The sequence below is a fragment of the Aquarana catesbeiana genome, linkage group LG08 (genome assembly GCF_042186555.1).
Source record: "Aquarana catesbeiana isolate 2022-GZ linkage group LG08, ASM4218655v1, whole genome shotgun sequence".
Classification (NCBI taxonomy): Eukaryota; Metazoa; Chordata; class Amphibia; order Anura; family Ranidae; genus Aquarana; species Aquarana catesbeiana.
In genome coordinates this window covers 128,173,861-128,192,405 of record NC_133331.1, presented here as the reverse complement: position 1 = coordinate 128,192,405, position 18,545 = coordinate 128,173,861, and the positions used below count along the sequence as shown (strand labels likewise).

The following is an 18,545-nucleotide window of genomic DNA, read 5'->3' as shown; positions in this document are numbered from 1 at the left end:
GACAGACTCCAGTGGAACCAACTGGAAGGCAGCTTGCCTCAAGCCCAAGGAGCTGACTGAGTCCGTCAGTGTCTGCCGACTCTAAGACTGTGGAGCAGAGTAAGTTAACTTGTTATGTGCAGTGTGGACTCACTGGTCACTGGAGTGGACCTAGCACCTCAGCAATAGCCAGGGACAGCCACAGGAGGGAGGGACTGGGTGATCTGGCCTGAGACTGGGGGTCAGTGCAGTGCTGCCCCAGCGTGGGAGAAAAAGCACAGAGCTGAGGAGGAGGAAACAAGGAAAGAAGGTGCTGCTGGCCTGGGCACCTACCTAGGTGTTTTAACATGTGAGATAGATAATATTATTGATTGCATGAACTCATTCAGGAAAACATGGGCTGCTGCATCACAAGTGCAGATTTTCAGAAGCTGCAGGTCTGTATGATGCAGTGCCAAGCCAAGCAGTATGTCTGATCTCTGATTCACTCTTGTAATATGTCTGCTGTCTCTGATCCACTTTTGTAGTATGTCTGCAGTCTCTGATCCACTCTTATAATATGTGCCTATCCCTGCACTGACCGGTGCTAACCTTCTTCATAGTGCCGCTCGGCACTTTGAAAAAAATAAGTTGTTTTTTTGCTGTAGTTTTGGCACTCTGGCTCAAAAAGGTTCGCCATTACTGCCCTAGACTTTATACTTTAAATAATACTAACCCTGCATTTGTGCATTACATACTAATGACCCCTGCACAATGTGCATTACATACTTCTTACCTCTACACTCTTTCTTTAAATACTACTGATCCTGCACTTGTCCATTACGTACTACTTACCCTGCACTCTGTGCATTACATACTACTGAATACTACTCTATAAGTTGCATACTCCTAACCTCTGCACTCTGTGCGTTACATACTACTGACCCAGTCACTACATATTACTGCACTCTGTGTATTACTGGATGCTGTGCATTACATACAATTCTGTAATGTGGCATCTCATTAACAATGAACATGGCAAAAAGCACTGTCTAACATTACATGTATGTAACACAGCCTTGTCATGTGACCTGAATAACCTGAGCATCACTCACTTTCCCACTGTGCTAGTCTTCCGAATAAGTATAAAAATCTCCACAAATCTCTCTTAGACTGCCATGCATCTTCCAGGAACTCACTATGAGTTCTATCTCTTGGACTACCTTACTTTGACTATGCACAAGCCATGAAACCATAACACTTCACCTCATCCCAGTGCTTGTACTTAAAGTCAGCTTGCAGTAAAATGTACTGTGCTTGTCTTCCTTGTTGTAGAGTAAACTGCAGAGCACACTTGCAGTTCGTGTTGTTTTCCGCTATTGCAAAATATGCCCACTTCTATGTATACAACTCACAGTGTCTTTGTTTTTGGGTTGAAAACTTATCAATTCAAGGGGATATTATTTTTTTCCATGATTTATACCTTCCAAAGTAATTTTTAAACTGATGCAACAAGTCAGTGCTAGATGCCACTGCTAAAATAGATAATGATAACCTGGAACTAACAACACAGATGAGAGTTTTTCCATGAGGAAAGCAGCAGTATTCCATTAAGGGATTGTCTCAAGTTCCAATGGAGTCAGTCAGGATGGTCACCTGGGATGAAATTCTCACTTTTGCCCATTGTAGAAGCAGCCCTGAGCTGCATATACACACTGGTGATAATTTGTGAAAATATATGTTCTTTCTATTCCTCTTATCTCCATAGTCCAGGCACCTTGTGGAGGTTTACCTTAAAGTCTGGGCCCTTTGGTCCTCCATATTGGGCCATGCAGGCTTCCATACTATTTGTGTTTGGCAAGGCTTCCAGTAACCCTTGTCATGAACAGTGGTAGGGTGGCCTCTCTACTCACATAAATTAAATACTGAAGCCATGATTTAAAATGGCTCTGTACCCTATTATTCTGTCTCCTAAAAACCTCAATGGTTCTGCATTATTGATAAGGCGAATTCAAAATATGACATATCCTCTACAGTTCAATATGTTCTGCCCTACATTCAATGATAAATACGGTGGTCTACAGAGCTTCATAATAAATGAATTAAGACAAGCAAATTTCCACTTATTGTGTATACCTTTAAATTTGATTTGCATATAAATTTACTTTTTACATGGAATCCCATCAAATACATTGAATACCTATGTATAGCAAGGGAAGTTATGTCCTGACAAATTCATTTAACACAATATAACATAAATAGACCTATTTCACCAAGGAATTTCACCACCATTCCAAGAAAAAAACTTTCCAGTCTGTTCAATGCTTAGGCCATCAATAATTTTCATGAGATAGTTCACAGAGAGCTCTTGAGAAAACAGCTTCTCTTTGGGCACGTTCTTATGGTAAGGTCTTGACAAGTCTGTGTCCACTGTGCCTGGGTGAAGAGAAACACAAATCACTTTCTTACTTCCCCTCTTTAGTTCAATGGAAAGGTTTTTGGTGGCCATATTCAGAGCGGCTTTAGACATCCGGTAGCTGTACCATCCACCTAGGCCTAAAAAAAGAGAATTGCAGATCAAATAAAAGAAAACCCATGCTTTATAAACTGATGGTAAAATTAGACCTTTGCCAACTAATATTTGTGTGACAGACTCACCCGGGACAGAGGCTATTGGAGGGGACTGAACACAAGCCTCTTGCATCTGAACTGGCCATATAAATTAGCCTCAAAACTATTTTAGAAAAGAGCAAATAAACTACCAATGTTGTAAGGGCTCATTCACATGGGAGTCCAGGGAACAATAAATGCAGTTTTACTGCCCCCCAACTGCCCACCAGAACAAGGAGATGCAGCTGCTCAGAGCTGTATACATGCTGTGGCAAAAATTAAATGGCACGTCACGTTTGGCAAATCACGAAGTGGAGAGCTGAAGTTAAACACTGCAGAGCTCAGTGAGGAGAGCTCTGAGAGCTGATTGGAGGGAAGGGACACTCCCCCTTCACACAAAACACAAGAACAGAGCTGAGGATGTCAACCACAGGCTGTATGCTAGAAGCCCCTTGTCCCCTGTCACCTTTTTTCCCTTGGTGTCAGGAAAACTTGTCAGAAGTGATTCTTGCAGATAGCAGAGGAACGAGGCAGCAGACAGATATGACACTTAGTGCTCCTAATTGAGACAAGTACATACTATAGAGGGATATGTTTTGTTCATATTTCATTTAACCGCTTCCCGACCTCCAACAGTACATTAAAAAAAAAATAAAAAAATTAATCTCCTATTTTCTAAAAAAATTGTGACAAAAAATGACAACCTCAATAAACTCACCATGCCTCTTACGAAATACCTTGGACTGTCTACTTTCCAAAAAGGGGTAATTTGAGGGATATTTGTAATGTCCTGGCATTTTAGGGCCTCAAGAAATGAGATAGGCAGTCAGTACATCAATATTGATCAATTTATAATGTGTAGACTATATAACTTTCTCACAGACTAAATAATATATACTGATTTGGGTTATGTTTAACCAAGAAATGTAGGAGACTAACATTTTGGCCTAAATTTATGATGCAAGATTATCTGTTTGCAAAATTTTATAACAGAAATTCAAAGAAATGAGTGTTTTTTTTTTTTTAATTTTCATGATTTTTCGTTTATATAGCAAAAAATAAAAACCCAGTGGTGATTAAATATTACCAAAAGAAAGCTCTATTTGAAAAAAATTAAACACATTTTATTTGTGTACAGTGTTGCATGACCGCGCAATTGCCAGTTAAAATAGCACAGTGCAAAATAGACAAAAATGCCCTGGCCACAAAGGGGGTAAAACCTTCCGGAGGTCAAATGATTAAATAGTGTACTACATTTAACATCAATATGTGTATATATGTACGTGGATTATTATTTCTTATAATAAGCATGAATACAAATGTTTCCAATTTTGGCCTCAAAATATAAGGAAAATACAGTTGGAACAACTATGACCTGTTCTGCTGGAGGATAGAGCTGTCTCCTACTACAGAAGTCTCAGGATATAAAATGCCAAAAGCATACAGCAGGTTACATATCCTATATAGTTAACAAGGTTGAAAAAATACAGATGTCCATCAAATTCATACCACAAGCTTCAATCACCACGTTCCTTGCCGTAATCAGCTTGGTGCCATTGCAGCAAAGGAGTAAATGTGGTTCCCATAGAACCAGATACTGGCATGGTTCAGAGAAGAGTGCTTTCTCACGGATTTGGGATATCCAATGTCAGACAGCTTTTATACTCAGGCGCTGTGATTGTGGGGTGAAATGGGTTCAGACTGTGCTGTATTTACAAAAGACAGTCTAATATTATTGGTTCTTACCATTGTCAGTTATGGATCCCACTTTGGCACTCATGTTTATTAAAATGGCGCTGTGCTGTTTGGACTTGTCAGTTGACTGAGCTCCAAACGTCCCAGTTCCTTTCAGCAGAAGTGGTACAAAATGTTTAGCCATCAACAGGGGACCTATGGTGTTTGTGGAAAGTGCCAACGATAGACCCTGAAGAAAAGAAAAGAAAGTATCCTCAATAATGAATGTAATAGGAAGACAGAGACATGCCATATTGGATATATACAGACACCAAATGGAAGATTTAAAAAGGCTCAAAACCAACACAGGGACATATTATCTGGGAAGCCCGCCTCCACCCTTAAAGCCTAAGCTCAGGAAAAAATATTTTTGAAAAAGCGCAAGGGTCATTACTTACATTAAAGTGTTTGTAAACCTCAGACATGAAATATGAGCAAAGCATCTTCTTCTGTAGTGTGTACTTGTCTCAGTCCAGAGAGTGTCATTTCAGTCCTCTGTCTCATTCCTCTGCTATAAGCATGAGTCACTTCTGATTCATTTTCCTGACACCAAGAGAAAAAAAGGTGACAGGGGAGGGACCTCCAAAGGATTGACAGCCTCAGCTCTGTTACTGAGTGCTATGTGAAGGCGGGGTGCACCTTCCCTCCAATCAGCTCTCAGAGCTCTCCACACTGATGTAACTTTAGGTCTTTGCCCACTTCTTTTCAGAGCTGAGAGATCCTGTGTAAATTCTGCACTTTGAATGGATATAGGGGAAAGATAGCTATAGATGAACAGGTACAACCTATGTATGAGGATTTGTTTAATCTCTGTGTATCACCTGAGGCCAGTTACTTTACCAGGTATATGTAAGGGTTTACAACCACTTTAAGTGTCTCTTGTGCTGTGCTGGCAGTAATAGTGAAAATTCAATATCCTCTGCCCACTTCCCATGCCTCCAGCCGTAATCTTCCGGTGCTGCAGGTTGCAGGTCCAGTGCTGGACCTGTGCCAGGCATTCATCAAGAGTGCCAACTATGCCTGCGCTATAAACAAAAAAAGAGCAACAATTTTGAAAAAAAAAAAAAAAAACTATATATTTATACTTTCTGCTATACAACATATCCAGTATAAATATGTAAAAAAATCAAATTTCTTCATCAATTTAGACCACATGTATTCTGCTACATATTTTTGGAAGGGGTTAACATCAGGGGTGATCAAAGGGTTAAGTGTGCTCCTAGGGAATGCTTTCTAACTGTGTGGGGGATGGACTGACTGGAGGAAGAGAGACATCTGTTTTCCTGATTAGCAGGAATCACAGCTCTCCCTCTTCCTCTGTGACAGAACGACGGTCTGCCTTGTTCACATAGGCAGACCACCGTTCTGCCTCTCCTACGAATGATCGTGGGTGGCCGGTGGCCATCGCAGCCACTGGACCCACTGATTGCCCCCCTGTGTCCAACTTATGCTTTAACTCAAACTAATAGTTTTGTTTCTGTATCCCCCTATACAGGAACAGCGTAATACATACAGGGCAGCTGGGGTTGGAAGGAACACCAGAGATCCAGGCTGTGAGCTTACTGTATGTCTGCATCCTTGACCCATGAAAAAAAAAGTCTTCTCTATTGCATTATACCCTTTCCTTGTTTTGCTGTCTGTCCATAAGTGGTCTGATGCAATTCGATGTATCAGCATCATCTAATTATTGTAAGATCGTTCTTGCACAAGATCTTTAAAAAAAACACACACACTTTGGCCTCCCAAATATGCACATTGGTGCTTACAGAAGCACCGTAATTTCGGAAGGAGCAGTAATTGGCTAAGCAAATCCAGCCTGATCGATTGAGTCTCTCCCCAGAACAGTCAGCCAGAAGAGAGTCTGGAGAAGCCCCAGTGTGACCACACACATAAAATCATATCCTTATAAGACCAGAACTGACCACATCAGGTGGAGATAGTATTATGTCTATTGGCACCTTTAAGATGTCCATTTAGATGTCTTTTTACAATTGTGCTTGATGTTTACCATTTACAACAGACCATATACCCATACTGCATATACCATCCTGACACTTTGGTGTATAGAGGTTTCCCCAGATGTCATAGCTGACTGACCACCTTGGGGATGTTACCTAAACAGTAAACTGTCCTTGGAAATCTTTTTAAAATGCTGGCATCTCCACAAATATGACATGTACATTAGCAGGCACCAGCTTCATCTAAATATTCCAAACTATTCCCTACTTTATATTCAAGGGTCTAACTATAAATTAAAAAATCTCTGTAGCTCCTTAGGCTTCATGTACACGGGACGTTTTTACAACCTCTCCTGAACGATTTAACTTGACAGATAGTAACCCACGTTTAAAACAACCGCTTTGCCTCGTTTACATGCCGCATCTTGCTGTGTTTTGCGTTTTGAAGCGTTTAAAAAAAAAAATATATATATATATATATATATATATATATATATATATATATTTTTTTTTTTAATTCTTACAAAATAGCCAAAAATGAAAACGCCTGTAAACAAAACGTGGCTAAACGCGAGTTACCGCGTTTAGAAGCGTTTGGCGCTTCAAATGCCTCTAAACTCAGCTTCTGAACCCATTTACAATTTCACTTGTGACAATATACATCCTTGATCTTAAGATAAAGTATGTCCACATCAAGGCCAAGTAGCAGGAGAGCAGTCAGCATAGTCATTACACTACTAGGGGCCGTTGCTTGGGATAGGAGTAATAGTTGTAGTAGTAATAATAACCATAATGATTTTAGCTGTCTTATAAGGTTTTAGCTGGGGAGAAACTCTGGGGTTTTTTTTTTTTTTTTTTGGGTTCTATCAGCCTTTTCTTGAGCCTTTTTTTTTTTTTTATCTTGTAGCCAAAAGGAAGCTAGTTAGACAAAAAAATGTTCATTACGCATGTTTTCGCATATTGAAGTCTATAGGGGTAAAACACATTACTGCCGAAAGAGGCTCATTTACTTTTTCAAGTGGCAAGCTTCAAATGACACTAAGTTCAGATGTGAAGGACAGCACTGAATATAATGAAAATCCTAGCGCCATGCGTTGAAGTGCTTCTGGTGAAGCTTCAAATGACAGATTACTCAGGTGTGAATGCGATCTAAACGAAAATCAAGATACAAGGTAACACTCCTGCGCTCAGGTATAATGCTCAAGAAAAGGAAATGTATATCTCTTAATAATTTTTATCCATACTTGGAGTCTTGACTATGGGTATCCAAAAGTACTAGAAGACAATGAAAAACAAGAAAAGGGCGCACCGACCTAGTGCAATTTGGTTATAAACATTTATTAAAGAGTAAAAATTGACACAAAACATACTCACAAACGTAGGTGGTATATACGCATGCCCTGGGGCTCTGAGGAAGAGGGTTCTCCCTGGAAACGCATCAGTCTAGCCATCACCGACACGTTCTGGTCTCCTTGCATGTTTGGAGAATTCCAGCAGTCCTAGAGGCATTCAGTTCACATTGTGCTTTGACATGCGTATATACAACCTACGTTTGTGAGTGTGTTTTGTGTCACTTTTTACTCTTTAACCACTAGCCGACCGCCTAACGCAGATATACTGCGGCAGAATCGCACAGGCAGGCAAAATCACGTACCTGGTACGTGATCTGCTTCCCGCGGGCGGGGGGCGCATCGCGCCCCCCCCCCCAGTGCCTGAGGCGGTCGGCTTCATTAGGGGAGCGATACAGGCTGAGGGGGAGACCACTCATTCGTGGCCACCCCCTCGCGATCGCTCCCCACGAATGAGATTCTTCCTCTGCTGCTGTATAGTAAACAGCGGCAGAGGAAGTGATGTCATCTCTCCTCGGTATTTTCCGTTCCGGCGCCGAGGAGAGAAGACATCGATGTGAGTGCACAACACCACAACACACAGTAAAACACACCAGGCACACTTTACACCCCCCATCACCCCCTGATCACCATCCCCCCCCCCCCCCCCCCCCGTCACAGTGACACCAAGCAGTTTTCTTTTTTTCTGATTACTGCATTGGTGTCAGCTTGTGACAGTTAGTGTGGTAGGGCAGTTAGGGTTAGCCCCCTTTAGGTCTAGGGTACCTCCCTAACCCCCCCTAATAAAGGTTAACCTCTTGATCACCCCCTGTCGCCAGTGTCACTAAGCGATCATTTTTCTGATCGCTGTATTAGTGTCACTGGTGACGCTAGTTAGGGAGGTAAATATATAGGTTCGCCGTCAGCGTTTTATAGCGTCAGGGACCCCCATATACTACCTAATAAAGGTTTTAACCCCCTGATTGCCCCCTAGTTAACCCTTTCGCCAGTGATCACCGTATAAGTGTTACGGATGACGCTGGTTAGTTAGTTTATTTTTTATAGTGTCAGGGCACCCGCCGTTTATTACCTAATAAAGGTTTAGCCCCCGATCGCCCGGCGGTGATATAACTTAGGTTTTAGGGTCAGATAGGGTCTGCGTCGCCCCAGGCAGCGTCAGGCTAGCGCCAGTACCGCTAACACCCACGCACGCAGCATACACCTTCCTTAGTGGTATAGTATAGTATAGTATCTGAACGGATCAATATCTGATCCGATCAGAGTCAGGCCTGATATCTGCGATCGCTAACAGTTTTTTTGGTAGCGTTTTGGTGAACTGGCAAGCACCAGCCCCAGGCAGCGTCAGGTTAGTGCCAGTAGCGCTAACACCCTTGCACGCACCATACACCTCCCTTAGTGGTATAGTATCTGAACGGATCAATATCTGATCCGATCAGATTTATACTAGCGTCCCCAGCAGTTTTAAAGTTCCCAAAAACGCAGTGTTAGCGGGATCAGCCCAGATACCTGCTAGCACCTGCATTTTGCCTCTCCGCCTGGCCCAGCCCAGCCCACCCAAGTGCAGTATCGATCAATCACTGTCACTTACAAAACACTAAACGCATAACTACAGCGTTCGCAGAGTCAGGCCTGATCCCTGCGATCGCTAACAGTTTTTTTGGTAGCGTTTTGGTGAACTGGCAAGCACCAGCAGCCTAGTACACCCCGGTCGTAGTCAAACCAGCACTGCAGTAACACTTGGTGATGTGGCAAGTCCCATAAGTGCAGTTCAAGCTGGTGAGGTGGCAAGCACAAGTAGTGTCCCGCTGCCACCAAAAAGAAGACAAACACAGGCCCGTCGTGCCCATAATGCCCTTCCTGCTGCATTCGCCAATCCTAATTGGGAACCCACCACTTCTGCAGCACCCGTACTTCCCCCATTCACAACCCCAACCAAATGCAGTCGGCTGCATGAGAGTCATTTTCTTTATGTCCCCCGAGTACCCCTACCCAACGAACCCCCCCAAAAAAGATGTCGTGTCTGCAGCAAGCGCGGATATAGACGTGACACCCACTCCCTCCTGTCCTGACAATCCTGGTCTTTGCATTGGTGAATGTTTTGAACGCTACCATACACTAGTTGAGGTTTTAGCGTAGGGTACAGCATTGCACAGACTAGGCACACTTTCACAGGGTCTCCCAAGATGCCATCGCATTTTGAGAGACCCGAACCTGGAACCCGTTACAGTTATAAAAGTTACAGTTACAAAAAAAATAAAAAAAAAAAAACACAAAAAAATATATAAAATATAAAAAAACAAAAATAGTTGTCGTTTTATTGTTCTCTCTCTCTCTATTCTCTCTCTCGATTGTTCTACAGAATGATGCCTGCAGGTTTAGGTGTCATCTTGGTATCATTCTTTTCAGCCAGCGGTCAGCTTTCATGTAAAAGCAATCCTAGTGGCTAATTAGCCTCTAGACTGCTTTTACAAGCAGTGGGAGGGAATGTCCCCCCCTCCCACCATCTTCCATGTTTTTCTCTGGCTCTCCTGTCCCAACAGGGAACCTGAGAATGCAGCCGGTGATTCCGCCAGCTGACCATAGATCAGAGACCAGAATGGCTCCAATCATCTCTATGGCTTAAGAAACCGGAAGCTACGAGCATTTCATGACTTAGATTTCGCCGGATGTAAACAGCGCCATTGGGAAATTGGGAAAGCATTTTATCACACTGATCTTGGTGTGGTCAGATGATTTGAGGGCAGATGAGAGATCTAGGGTCTAATAGACCCTATTTTATTTCAAAAAAGAGTACTTGTCACTACCTATTGCTATCATAGGGGATATTTACATTCCCTGACATAACAATAAAAATCATAAAAAAAAAAAAAAAAAAAAATGAAAGGAACAGTTTAAAAATAAGATAAAAAAGCAAAAAAAATAATAAAGAAAAAAAAAAAAAAAAGCACCCCTGTCCCCCCCTGTTCTCCCGCAAAGGCGAACGCAAGCGTTGGTCTGGCGTCAAATGTAAACAGCAATTGCACCATGCATGTGAGGTATCACCGCAAAGGTCAGATCGAGGGCCAAATACTGGCAAAATACTCACCATGCCTCTCAGCAAATAGCTTGGGGTGTCCACTTTCCAAAATGGGGTCATTGGGGGGGGGGGGGTTGTGCCATCTTGGCATTTTATGGCCTTGGAAACTGTGATAGGTAGTGAGGAGTGAAATCAAAAATTTACGCCCTTAGAAATCCTGAAGGCGGTGCTTGGATTTCGGGGCCCCGTACGCAGCAAGGCTCCCAAAAAGTCCCACACATGTGGTATCCCCATACTCAGGAGAAGCAGCAGAATGTATTTTGGGGTGTAATTCCACATATGCCCATGGCATGTTTGAGCAATATATCATTTAGTGACAACTTTGTGCAAAAAAAAAGAAGTTTGTCATTTTCCCACAACTTGTGGCAAAATATAAAATATTCCATGGACTCGACATGCCTCTCAGCAAATAGCTTGGGGTGTCTTCTTTCCAAAATGGGGTCATTTGGGGGGGATTTGCACTGTCCTGGCATTTTATGGCCTTCAAAACTGTGATAGGTAGTGAGGAGTGAAATCAAAAATTTACACCCTTAGAAATCCTGAAGGCGGTGCTTGGTTTTCGGGGGCCCGTACGCGGCTAGGCTCCCAAAAAGTCCCACACATGTGGTATCCCCATACTCAGGAGAAGCAGCTAAATGTATTTTGGGGTGCAATTCCACATATGCCCATGGCCTGTGTGAGCAATATATCATTTAGTGACAACTTTTTGTAAATTTTTTTTTTTTTTTGTCATTATTCAATCACTTGGGACAAAAAAAAACAAATATTCAATGGGCTCTCAGCAATTTCCTTGGGGTGCCTACTTTCCAAAATGGGGTCATTTGGGGGGGGGGGGGTTGTACTGACCTGCCATTTTAGCACCTCAAGAAATGAGAGTCATAAAGTCATAAACTAAAAGCTGTGTAAATTCCAGAAAATGTACCCTAGTTTGTAGACGCTATAACGTTTGCGCAAACCAATAAATATATGCTTATTGACATTTTTTTTACCAAAGACATGTGGCTGAATGCATTTTGGACTAAATGTATGACTAAGATTGAGTTTATTGGATTTTTTTATAACAAAAAGTAGAAAATATTGTTTTTTTTCAAAACTTTCGGTGTTTTTCCGTTTATAGCGCAAAAAATAAAAACCGCAGAGGTGATCAAATAGCATCAAAAGAAAACTCTATTTGTGGGAACAAAAGGACACAAATTTCGTTTGGGTAAAGCATTGCATGACCACGCAATTAGCAATTAAAGCGACACAGTGCCAAATTGTAAAAAGTGCTCTGGTCAGGAAGGGGGTAAATCCTTCCGGGGCTGAAGTGGTTAATAAATGTTTTTAATGGAATTGTACTAGATCGTGTGCCCTTCTCTTGTTTTTAGTTGTGAATGGGGTCTAGGTTATACATGGTAAAGCTGGTCAAAGATGGTTTGAATCTCAGCCAGTTAAACAGGAATCAGCTGAGATTCGAACCATCTATGGGCAGGCTCATTGTACCTAAGTTGATCCATCGATTGACTTGTGTACAACCAGCACATTGGATTCTTCATGTGATTATCGCCAGCGACTATAGCCGTGTGTTCTCCCAGCAGGGAGGGCTCCCTGTGGCCTGCCCACTGTGAGAACACAATAGCTCTGCGGTAGAGATTACCCCATCAACACTTTTTTTTCCAACAAAAGAGGGGTTACTCTTTAAAGCTAATCTCCTGGAATGATCTTTACAGCATACTTACATAGGTCCAAAGGGGCTGCTGGAGAAGCTGAAAATCACTGTTGTAACCTGTAGTAGTCAGCGCTAGCTGCGATCTTCTTGGTTCTGCTGGGGTTCTACACGAATGGCATTCCCTCTGCACACTGACCACACAGGAGGTTGTTCATTTGCCACTGCCGCCATTCATAGAACACCATTTTTTCAATGAATCCGAGATGATCTTTGATTGGAGAAGTGGGAGGAGTGGTTGTGACATCATAATCTCCAACTCATCTACAGAATGTCCTGTATTTATTGAAAATAATAAAAGGCTTTCCCCAGTGGTGCATGAGGTATGAAATATGCATACTTATAATGAGCCAAACTGCACCAATATAAGTATTCCATACCGATCAATCCTGGAGTTAGTTGTAACAATTTAGTTTTTCTTAATAACCCTTAAAGGGGTCCCTTCCTATCCCAGGCCCAATAGCAGCCTCATGGACTGCTATGACTATTGTTACACCACTGTTTATACTACACACTAGTACTGCATTATATGGCAAGACACTGGCAAGTAACGCTTTCTAACAGAAAGCCCATACAGATATACAATCAGTAAGGTGCAGCGCACTAAACAGGGGAATACCAACCGGCAGGGCGGAGTCCACAGGTGGGTGCTCAGGCTGTGGTGTCCTCTAAACAACACCCAAATAGGTAGACAAAATAGAAAAATATCTGGCAACTCCAATCCATAAGAATAATGTATTGGCACATGTAGGAAAACAAAAAAGCAGATGCAATTTGGCTGGAGAGCCTTGGTCACTGCATAAAATGCCAGAGAAACAAATTCTATAAATAATATATGGGGATCTCCATCCACCCAATCAGCATCAGGCTAATCAAGCAAATCGAAGAGTTGTTGGGTTGGTGGGCAAGTATACCACTATGAAAAAATCTCAGGAACTGGACATACTATTGGTTAATGACCTATGCACATAAGCAGACAGAAAAGTAATTGAACACTAATGCCGCGTACACACGAGCGGACTTTCCGGCGGACTAGGTCCGAGGGGATTAGTCCGGCGGACAATCCGATAGTGTGTGGGCTAGTCCGATAGCTTTTCGGGATAAAAATCCGACGGACCTAGAAATAGAACATGTTTTAGATCTGTCCGACGGACTCAAAGTCCGACGGACTAAAATTAGGAAAACTGTTCGTCTGTGTGCAGGTCCGATGGACCAAATACGACACAAGGGAAGCTATTAGCTACTGGCTATTGAACTTCCTTTTTTTTGTCCCATTTACGTCATCACGTTCAAACCGAACGGACTTATGAACGGACTTAGTCCTATCGTGTATGGCCAAGTCCGTTGGTTCGGAAAGTCCGTCAGACCTAGTCAGAAAGTCCGTCGGAAAGACCGTCGGACCTAGTCTGCCGGAAAAGTCCGCTCGTGTGTACGCGGCATAAGTGTGAAAATACTCATGACACAAGTGAGATAGGAAAAAAGAAAAACGGAAGGAAAAGAGGAAGAATAGAAAAACAAAAAAATGTTATTATACAAAAGGGACAAAGGGATGTTGGGGGCTTTTCTCCATCACATGCGGGAGCTGCGATGCGCACTGTGGGCTCCTCCCCCTCCTCCCTGTACACTTCCTGTGTCCGGGAGGTTTGGGTGGATGCCCCTTCGCGCATCGGCGCCACGGTCCTCACGTCATGTGCACGACGCCAGTCCTGACGTCATTGCGCTGATGCTGAGAGTTCCTTCTGCGTGATCCTTGCGAGGGAGATTTGGCGCCGATCACTGAGCGGCTCATCAGCTCGGGTGTGGATGCCTCTCCCCCCACCCGGGCCCACGCACGTGGCGTTGGTGGCATGCTTACATATATCCCAGTCGGAGAGGGCTGCTTACACGGCCGGTCTCCTCCTGGGGTCCCTGCACACCGGCTGTATTTTGCTTGGTGTCGCATGGTACGCAGCAATCGGGTAAGTGCTAATTTCACGTCACCATGCACCAGTTACGTCCTGATGATGTTATCAATGTCAGTTTAGTATTAATAGTTTATACCATGTGATCACAGACCCAGGTACCGGGCATGCCGCTTTTTGGCAATTGCAGGCCACATTATTGTTTTACTTAGTATCAATTGATCATTATGTATTTACCCTGACTAATGTGTCTTCTATATATACTCTTGTATCATTATGCCTATAAATTGTGCGTTACTCAGATGTACATGTATGTATATATATATATATATATATATATATATGAAATTACCTTTTATATACTTATTATGAATAAAATATTTATACTCTTACTTTCGCATTTCAACTGCTTCATCTAAAGTCCCAAATCTCCTGTCTATGTACTTGATATACAGGGATGGAGGTGCCTTACCGTGCCTCATTTAAAGTCCCGAATCCCCTCTTATGCAAATTATATATAGGGATAGAAGCAGTTGATCAGTTGGATTTGCGGTGTTCCCCTGCTATCCCCACGTAAGTTATACCCTCAGATGTCTATATGCCCTGGTTGGGATTCGCACATCTGGGTTAGCTAAGAACACATTTAGTTTAATGGTGTATGTACTTAACAATTTTATCTATGATAACATATGACATTCCTGGTACAGGTCTCATGGTCACACATGATCTTTCATGTTTTTTCCATACATGCATGCCTGCCGCCCTGGCGGTGCTTTGCGCCCATGTGGTTGTTGGCAATATTGGTGATGTTGGGGACTTTTCTCCCTCACACGCGGGAGCTGTGATGCGCACTGTGGGCTCCTCCCCCTCCTCCCTGTACACTTCCTGTGTCTGGGAGGTTCGGGTGGATGCCCCTTCGTGCATTGGCGCCATGGTCCTCACGTCATGTGCATGACACTGGTCCTAACGTGATTGCGCTGATGCTGAGAGTTCCTTTTGCGTGATCCTTGCAGGGGGAGATTTGGCGCCGATCACTGAGCGGCTCATCAGCTCGGGTGTGGACGCCCCTCCCACCACCTGGGCCCACGCACGTGGCGTTGGTGGCGTGCTTACATATATCTCAGTCGGAGCGGGCTGCTTACACGGCCGGTCTCCTCCTGGGGTCCCTGCACACCGGCTGTATTCTGCTTGGTGTTGCATGGTACGCAGCAATCGGGTAAGTGCTACTTTCACGTCACCATGCACCGGTTATATGTTTATACACATTTAATCCATTGTTAGTCACTCTTTTATACAGGTTACCTTGTTACATACATTATATTATATTATTAATTAACACTCTCCTTCATTATGAACACATATATGCAGACTTATTGGACCCATTAAAAATTAAATACTACCTTCAATTATATACTTATTCAATGCATACTTAATATATACCTAATAATTGTTCCTAGATACCATCGTCTGCTGACTTACACACCAGCACTGTCTTTATATGGAGATCACCTTTACACCCAGGCACTTTATAACATCACCCTATGCTGCTAATCACGCCGCCTCAGCTCCCGCCAGGGGGCTTATACTTCTGGCTCACCATGTGCCGATCGCCGCCTGCCGCACCCACTGCCAGGGTTGGTAAATGTGCCTGGCTAACTATTTCAAGTACTATATATTTATATTTTTTACTATTCCCCTCTGTATAGAGTGTGGTTTACTATATTCATATATTTCACAGGAATCTGTCGCATCTGCTCCTGATGAGTGGAGAAACATCCACGAAACGCGTCGAGCTTTACTTGATGCTACAGTGATATCCATCACGTCCTGATGATGTTATCAATGTCAATTTAGTATTAATAGTTTATACCATGTGATCACAGACCAAGGTACTGGGCATGCCGCTTTTTGGCAATTGCAGGCCACATTATTGTTTTACTTAGTATCAATTGATCATTATGAATTTACCCTGACTAATGTGTCTTCTATATATACTCTTGTATCATTATGCCTATAAATTGTTTGTTACTCAGATGTACATGTATGTATATATATATATATGAAATGACCTTTTATATACTTATTATGAATAAAATATTTATACTCTTACTTTCGCATTTCAACTGCTTCATCTAAAGTCCCAAATATCCTGTCTATGTACTTGATATACAGGGATGGAGGCGCCTTACCGTGCCTCATTTAAAGTCCCGAATCCCCTCTTATGCAAATTATACAAAAGGGAAAACCGGAAAAGGGAAAAGGGAAGGGTAGGGGATACAGGAAAAAAAAAAAGCCCATACAGAGGTCTGGAAAGAAAGCTGGAGTGAGGGCTGATTCACAACCAGGATCACACAGGAACGCATGTTCCCATGTGGTGCGCATTGACAGCACACTCATTTGAATAGGCTGCAAAATGCACTGGACTATGGAAAACATACTGTTTGCACTCCTTTTAAAAATGCACTGCATCAAACCACATGGTACTCCGGTACCATGTAATTTGGTTCCCACAAATGCACTGCTTTGGGGTGCCATTTACAATACATTGCCATCCGCATATAAATTGCAGGCAGCGCCTTTCCCGCACTGCGTTTAGGTGTGATTGGGTGTATTGGGTACACACCGATCAAAAGGCAGCCTGTGAGATCCTGAGCTGTCAAGGCAAACCTGGGTGCCTGCTTGGTCCGCAGACAACTGGGTACATTTGAAGAAAAAAAAATGTGTGGCACATCCAAAGATAAAGGTAATCCTCTATTCGATATCCATTTTAAAATTCCATGAAGACATGCACATAGCCTGCAACCGATCAGTAGACGTATTTCACACTCCTGTGTAAGGATGGGCTCAGGTGTGTTCGCACACCCCACGTGTAGAGCCCGCCAGGAAGTCTGCACTGCGCTGCGCTAATTATAGGCAGTGAGACATTATCCCGATGCGTGGCTGCAGAGATCGGGAAATGTCTCACTGCCTGTGATTAGCGCAGCGCCGTGCCGACTTTCTGGCGGGCTCTACACATGGGGTGTGCGAACACGCCTGAGCTCATCTTTAATCCTGTGCTTACTCACAATAAGTGTGAAACGCGTCCACTGATCTTTTGCGGGCTATGTGCATGTCTTCATGTAATTTTTGAATGGATATTAAATAGAGGAATACTTTTATCTTTGGATATGTCGCACACGTTTCTTTCTTGGTGTGAACCAGCCTTGACGCTGAGCCCTGGTGCGAACCAGCCTGACATTGTGCCCGTGATCCACTGATTGTGGATGCCTTTCTTTGCAGGCTCCTGGGGTGGAAAAATAAGAAATGCACATTTTTTTTTCTGCAAAAATATGTGCATTTATTTTTTTTTACTACAATTTTCTGGTACAATTTTCCTTTAGATTTACCAAAGCCATATAATACGAGGTCAAACCTAAACACTTTCAATTCGTATCCAATCAGACAGGCCATTGCAGGGCATAGTTGAAGGTAAATCTAAAGAAAATGAAATAAAAATTTCATAATGTGTAGCCAGCTTTAGCCTTTGAGTTTGGACCAAACCTGTCCTTATCCCTACTAGAAAGTATTCCTGGTACTCTCACCTCTGCAGACACTTCTCTAAGGCTTGTCTCTCCTTTGCCGCTAGGGTGCAGCATTGCTGAGCAATTGATGAGTAGATCCAGGCTGTCGAAAGTCAGCGCCACCTGCTGGGCACATTGCTGTACGGCAAGCTGGCTGCTTACATCGAGTCTCTCAATGGTGAGAAGATCTGGGTGGAGCTGCTTCAGTTCTTGCAAAGCGTCAGCGGACTGCGGCTCCCTGCACGTAGCAATGACTTGGCTGCACTTGCTGGACTGGACTAGGAACTTGCAGAACTGGAGACCGAGGCCCCGGCTTGCTCCCTGAATCAGTGCGACTCCTCCGGACATTCTTCCCGTCTCAGACTGTGATTACCAGACGGTAACATGGCTTTACATAATGTACAGGGCGATGCTGCCACCTGGTGGAATCTACCTACACCTGCAGCCGAGTCATCGCTGGACAGATCTCATTCTGGGACAAATCAAATGATAAAATAAAATACACAAATAATCATTTATTTCGTATTTATTAACCACTTGACCTCCGGAAGATTTACCCCCCCTTCATGACCAGACCATTTTTTGCATAAAGGCACTGCGTTACTTTAACCGACATTGCGGTTATGCGACGCTGTACCCAAATAAAATTGATGTCATTTGTTCCCACAAATAGAGCTTTCTTTTGGTGGTATTT

The 18,545-nt window shown here is 43.1% G+C and overlaps 1 protein-coding gene across 2 annotated transcripts; it reads right to left on the bottom strand.

Moving 5' to 3' along the window:
• Positions 1-2,074: 2,074 nt before the first annotated feature.
• Positions 2,075-18,280, bottom strand: LOC141105300 (C-signal-like). 2 transcript variants are annotated; one of them, XM_073595178.1, is made up of 3 exons: positions 17,873-18,280; positions 4,315-4,492; positions 2,075-2,394 (listed from the first exon to the last, which is right to left on the bottom strand). In XM_073595178.1, exons 1-3 carry the CDS (start codon positions 18,197-18,199, stop codon positions 2,228-2,230), a joined length of 672 nt encoding a protein of 223 aa, XP_073451279.1. In that variant the 5' UTR covers positions 18,200-18,280; the 3' UTR covers positions 2,075-2,227. The 2 variants fall into 2 exon arrangements, with proteins under 2 accessions (XP_073451279.1, XP_073451278.1); XM_073595177.1 differs by having other exon boundaries at positions 2,075-2,514; positions 17,873-18,278.
• Between the last annotated feature and the right edge of the window lie 265 nt (positions 18,281-18,545).